Genomic DNA, 6,000 nt, shown 5'->3' on the forward strand with positions numbered 1-6,000 from the left:
GTGCACGCTCTCTCAAATAAATAAATTTTTTTTTTTAAGATTTTACTTATTTATTTGCGAGAGAGAGAGAGACAGTATAAGCAGGGGGAGCGGCAGGCAGAGGCAGAAGCAGGCTCCTCGCTAAGCCAGGAGCCCGATGTGGGACTAAGGATCCCAGGACCCTGAGATCATGACCTGAGCCGAAGGCAGACGCCCAACCATCTGAGCCACCCAGGTGCCCCATCAAATTAATAAATCTTTTTTAAAAATTTAAAAAATAAAGTTCTTTCTCCTTTTCTTCATAAAGTGAAAGTTGCCCCGCACTTTTACAACGGAACACAGAACCCCATTGTGAGCCATCATTTCAACATACCACACCTGAATTAAGCTGAAAGCTGTTTAAGGCTTCAGGCACTGACACAGACTGAGAGAAGTGCCAGAATCTTCCAAGCCTCATCCTGATATTACCCTTAGAGCCTAGAAAACCCATGTTCAATAAGTACAGGTCAATGTTCACACATGCTTCCACCAAGGACACTTCCTAGACTCACCTCTTAGCAGCTGGGTGACCCTGACCCACTAGTTCTTCCTCAAGCCTCATCCTCCTCACCCCTAAATTCAGTATGCAAGAACCTTCACTAACCACTAATCCCTAAAGTTGGCGGGATAATTACTCAACAAAACCTTAGCCATCTCACACCCAACACTAGCTGCACGCCCCAATCACCATTTTATCTCCCGACTCTCCCAGTCATCTCCCTTCTATCCTCAACTAAGAAACGTAGGAACTAAAAAATGCTTTGTTTTCTCAAAGTCACTTCCCAACCACCGAATACACCGACATTACTTAAGAACCTTTTGGTGTTATAGGGCAACTCCCTTAAAATTAAGTCCTATGAAGTGTGCACCGTCCTTCCTTTTTTTTTTTTTTAAACCACCGGGAGGATAATACTCCGAAAGGTTGAGACGTTAAGGCCGAAGTCCCAGGCAGAGCCAATCAAGAAAGACAAGATGCAAACCTAGGTCTTGCTTCAAATCCTCAAAGATTTAATTAAAAACAAAACTTTGCCTTCGGAGAGCCTTTAAGCTTGGGGGAGAAAAATGCAAAATGAGATTTCAGAACTTCAGAAAGGAAAAGAGAAAGAGAGAAAGTGAAAAACTCATGGTTTTAAGTGGGAACAGAAAAGGTTACTCCATCCAATTCAAGGAAAACGGTGAAAAGGCAAGATATGGATGAGATGCTCCAAGTGGGACGTACAGGAAGCGCAGACTCAAGTCTGCAGCACTTAAAGGTTTAAAAGCCACCGGAAAAAAAGGCTGGCAGCCCTACCCCTCCCCCCCACGTTAGAAACACCCAAAGAAAAGCATGCAAAATACCCTTCCCCTTCCTAATTCCTGCCCTCTTTCCGACTTTCTAGTCCTCTGTTCTGGCCGGTTGTATTCCGAACCTCCAAGACTCGGGGAGTTTTAGTTCCCGCGCCCAGACCTCACCACCCCCCCCCATAATCATCGTTTCCTTTCCCGCCCCCCGGCCCTTTCCGCGGGACCCGTCTCCTACGCAGTCGGCTAAGAAATCCGCAAGCGCGGCGCGCTCCTGCCCCAACCCCGGCTCCCACGAGGGGAGCCCCCGCCCCAGGGTGGAGGGAATTTACCCGCCTCTGAGAACAGGAAAAGGTCACGCGGGCGGCCCCGCGCGGCGCACGCCCCCCGCCCCTGCACCCCCGCCCTAAGGGGGACCCGCGGACGTGGGGGGGGTGTTCCTCCCGAGCCGCGCGGCGCAAAGGGGACCCTCGCAGGGGCGGCCACGCCCGCACGGGGCGCGGGTGGGCGACTCGGGCCTCGAAGGGCGGCGCCGCCGGAGGAGGGCTGTGGGGGGGAAGCGGCCCCTCCAGGCCCCGCGCTGCGGCGGGGACCGACTGGAGCGCGGCCTCCGCCCCGGCCGCCGGTGCACGCGGCCCCGCAGCGCGCTCGGCGCGGCAGCCGGAGAGACGCCGGGGCCGCGCGGGCCGTCCGCATTGTTCGGCCCGCGGCGCGCGCCCCGCCCGGTCCCCGCTGGCCCCAGCCCGGCGGGCGGCGCGGGCGACCGGGCAGGTGGCGGCCGCGCGCCCTCACCTTTGGCGCCGAGCTTGAAGTCGAGCGTGCTGTGCCGTGCTGCTGCCATAGTGAGGCGAGGCCCTGTGCCATGCCTGGGGGAGGCGGCCGCGGGAGACTGGGGGGCCGCACGGCGTGTCGGGCTGCGGCCGGCGGGGAGTGAGCCGCGCCGGGGAGGCCGAGGGTAGGAGGTGGGAGGGACCGCCGGGAGCGATCCGGGGCGCGGGGGCGGGGTCGGGCCCGCCTCCGGGAGGGAGGAAGCGAGGACGCCCGCAGCCCCGAACTTAGAGCGCAGGGTGTGGGGCCTCGCTAATGTAATGGTGGAAACGTGGGCGCCGTACTCCCCGGCGTGCGTCACCAATGGCCGCTCCCGCGCCGAGGATCGGGCGGGCGCTCTCGCCATCCGTTAGGTCACCTTAGGTTTGAACAGCGCAGCACGACTTCCGGGGGGCCCACCCCCTACACATCCACACATCCCCAGACCATCCCCCAAGCCAGGGCCCCTCTTATTTCCTGGCTAAGTCAAGAAAATCATGCTAGGATCCACCCTGTAGTCCAAAAGTACTGCCGCCTTTTCCTTAACTCTTCAAATGCTACAGTTAAACCCATCAGAATTATTGCATTATTAGCAAGGGGCGGCTTGCATTTCGGGACCAAATAAAAGCCTCTTGCGTATTTAAGTTACCTACGTTTGCATGAAAAATGGGAATGGTGGAGAAGCAAGTCAGAGGATAAGGTTGTTAATGTTGATTTGGGAAATTACAGATTCCAGAGTTGCTCCTCCATTACTGATGCCCCTGTTCGAGGCGATGAACCTTTCCGCTGTGGGCTTCTCTTTGACTTTGGGCTTATGGCTGCTATTCAACACGATGTGGCAAAGGAGAGAACATCAGTGCGCCCTAAAGCCCTCCTTTATTCCACTGACAGTCTCACTAGGCAAATGCTTCCATCATCCCGTCAGTCTTCTGTGCGTCTCTCAGGGTCCGGAAGCGCCGCAGGAATCGCTATAATGGCCGGACAAAGTTTAAACAGTGACCTTCTGTACCCTCATAAAAGCATGAAGAGGGGCGCCTGGGGTGGCTCAGTCGTTAAGCGTCTGCCTTGGGCTCAGGTCATGATCTCAGGGTCCTGGGATCGAGCCCGGCATCGGGCTCCCCGCTCGGCGGGAGGCCTGCTTCTCCCTCTCCCACTCCCCCTGCTTGTGTTCCCTCTCTCGCTGTGTCTCTCTCTGTCAAATAAATAAATAAAATTAAAAAAAAAAAAGGCATGAAGAAACTAGGTATTGAACTCTCCTCTCCCAAGAGCAGTCCCCACTGGCTGTTTTCCTGAGTCCTTCAGCATTCTACAAAAACTGGGCAATATCTTCACAAGTGTTCTTTAACAGGCCATCCTGTTAGGAACTGGATCTCCTTTTTAGCAGTTGCTCTGCGTGTTTTCCTTTCTTGTGGGATCCCAGAGTCTCAATTTCACGAGCTATTCTGTTATCTCAGCCTTCAGTCTAGCTACCTTAGATTGCAGCGCCTGCTCTTGTCCTTGGACATTCTCCAGTTCTTGCCACTCCTCCGGAGTCCAATCAGGGGGACACAGTTGTCCTTTGTCGTGCTACATGGACAGCAGGACTCCAGAGGTCTCAAGTGTCACAGGGTGGGCCTCTAGGGCATGTGACCTGTGCAGTGGCACAGGGCCCCCGGGGCTCAGAATGGCCCTGAACTTGGTTTCTCGGCTCTTTCTTAAAATTCTTAACCATTTTGAACAAGGGACCCCGGGTTTTCATTTTGCACTGAGCCTGAAAATTATGTAGCCAGTCCTGCTCAGCAGCTTGTGTCCTGCAGTGCAGGCAGCAGTGGCCTGCGAAAGTACCTCCCCTTACTTCTGCAAGGTGGAAAATAGAGGTGGAATTCCTTAAGAGGTTTTGTCATTAGCTAATCAGATAGCCGTAACAAAAGTGGAGTTTAGCAAAAAGGCTTCATGATGTCAGCACAACATCGGAGATCAATGGGCCTCGAAATGGAGCCCACACTGTTGAGGTAATTTTAGGAGTTATTGTAAAGGTGTTCGCAGTATTGTGCATTACCTACCAAGGACTGAATCCTGGCAAAATTGTTAAAGGTAAGTCATGGACAGGAACAAGGTCTTGAGGCCTCTTTAAACACCTCCAGCTGGGCTGTGAGTACCTGTTTGGATTCTGGAATGTATTCTCATTGTCTGGGTTTTATAATCCAGGCCCCTGGCTTCAAGGTCTGTTACAGGATGAATAATCATTTTGTTTGTGGGAATTGCTTGTGTTACAGTTACCAGTGTATCCTGTGCAGCTTTTGTCACACCAGATAATTCAGCAACCTATCCTGCAACAGAGCAACAGCGACCTATCCTGCAACAGAGAAGCAAGAGAAATTTACCCAACTACAGCCTGCACTCTTAAAACAACCTCCTAATCAACAGAATCTTGGCAATGGTGAAAATGTGGATATTCATGGATTCACATCCTGACCTTGTCTGCTCTTGGCCAAAAGTGAGGCCTGAGACAGAAAAGCAGCCCCTGCCATCTGGGAACTGGCCGGGCAGGCTTCCACTGAACATAAATAATTCCCCAGGACACCAGCATCAGACAAGGCCACTCTGTGGCCAGCATGGGACAAGACAAAAACAAGACCACTCTGTAATCCTGGCTGAACACGGAGAACAAGTGAACCTTGTCCAAATTACAAACGGCCCCACACATCCCCGCATCCCGGCTAATAGGAGGGACTGCTGCTTCGTTACCAATCACAGCCTCTGGTCTTTCCTGCTTCTAGGTAAGACTGACGAGGACCGCCCCCCCCCCATCATGGAATTACCTCGCTTCCGGCCAGCATCCAATCCAGAGCAACACCCAGCTTCCTTAAACGCTCCCCTAAAGCCCCTGCCACAGGCACAGTCCTCCGCATGGTCCTGTCCCACACGGCTCCCTGTGGTCCGTCGCTGTCACGAGAGGAGAACCGGCCGTTCCACGCCAGGTGTGGTCCTGGAGGCGGGAGGGGCCGTGGCAGGAGAGTGGTAACAATAGTGACAATAACATGAAGTCAGTGCTTAGAGTGAAGAACCCTAGGTGAACCTCTATAGCAAAATGCTACTGATGTTACGTATTACTCTTATGCAAAATTCACCTTCACATGGGCCCACCTGTTTCTTTGCGGTCGGGCCAACTTGGAAGGCCGCAACAGAGTTTTTATAAATCCAGAGGAATAGGGGTGCCTGGGTGGCTCAGTTAGCTGAGCTTCTGACTCCTGATTTCGGCTCAGGTCATGATCTCGGGAAGGTGAGATTGAGCCCCACGCTGGGCTCTGCACTTGGCTAGGAGTCTGCATATCCCTCTTCTCCCCCTCCCACCCCCCACCCCCATCCCCCCCCACTAGCTCTCTCTCTCTCAAATAGATAAATAAAATCTTTACAAACTCAGAGGAATAGCCACAATGTCTGTCCAGCTCAGCAAGAGTAACTACCTAGTGGGAAGAAGGAAGTGGAACATGGAAAAAGGCTGTCTGTCAGAGAGGGGAAGGTGGTGGCAGGGAGGCAAGGTGCTACCTGGAAACCTCTCCAGGGTGTAAGAACCCAGAGGTCACCAAGAGTGCTGCTTTTCCAAACCTTCCTTGTGAAGGGAGGTGGCGGGCGGGGTGGGGACCAGCAGCCCTTAGCAGCTGCACCTGCCATCAAAGCCAGTAGCCTTTTGTTTTACTGTTTTGTTTTTTCTGTTTTCAGCAGTTCACTTGGACCCTTGGAGACACTCCGCCTCCCTGCCCCCTGTGTGCAGCTGTGGTGAAATCACTTCCTCTCAAAAAAAAAAAAAAACAAAAAAACAAAAAAACAAAAAAACCTGGCCTTAGCTATTAGGGTTGGAATGGCTGACAGAAATCTGTATCACGCCCCTGCCATTTTTCAGATAAATGTGGG

General features: G+C 53.2%; 1 protein-coding gene across 1 annotated transcript in view; it reads right to left on the reverse strand.

Moving 5' to 3' along the window:
• SMS (spermine synthase) overlaps positions 1 to 2,273 on the reverse strand; it is a 45,710-nt gene extending 43,437 nt beyond the window's left edge. The window contains exon 1 of the mRNA XM_088028850.1: positions 2,092 to 2,273. Within this exon, the coding sequence (XP_087884976.1) occupies positions 2,092 to 2,140 (49 nt within the window). The 5' untranslated portion in view covers positions 2,141 to 2,273. The remainder of the gene's footprint in view (positions 1 to 2,091) is intronic.
• Positions 2,274 to 6,000: the final 3,727 nt, after the last annotated feature.

Source organism: Eumetopias jubatus, unplaced genomic scaffold (genome assembly GCF_037043125.1).
Source record: "Eumetopias jubatus isolate StellerSeaLion01/CBP00866 unplaced genomic scaffold, mEumJub1_p1.0 scaffold_11, whole genome shotgun sequence".
NCBI classification, from domain to species: Eukaryota; Metazoa; Chordata; class Mammalia; order Carnivora; family Otariidae; genus Eumetopias; species Eumetopias jubatus.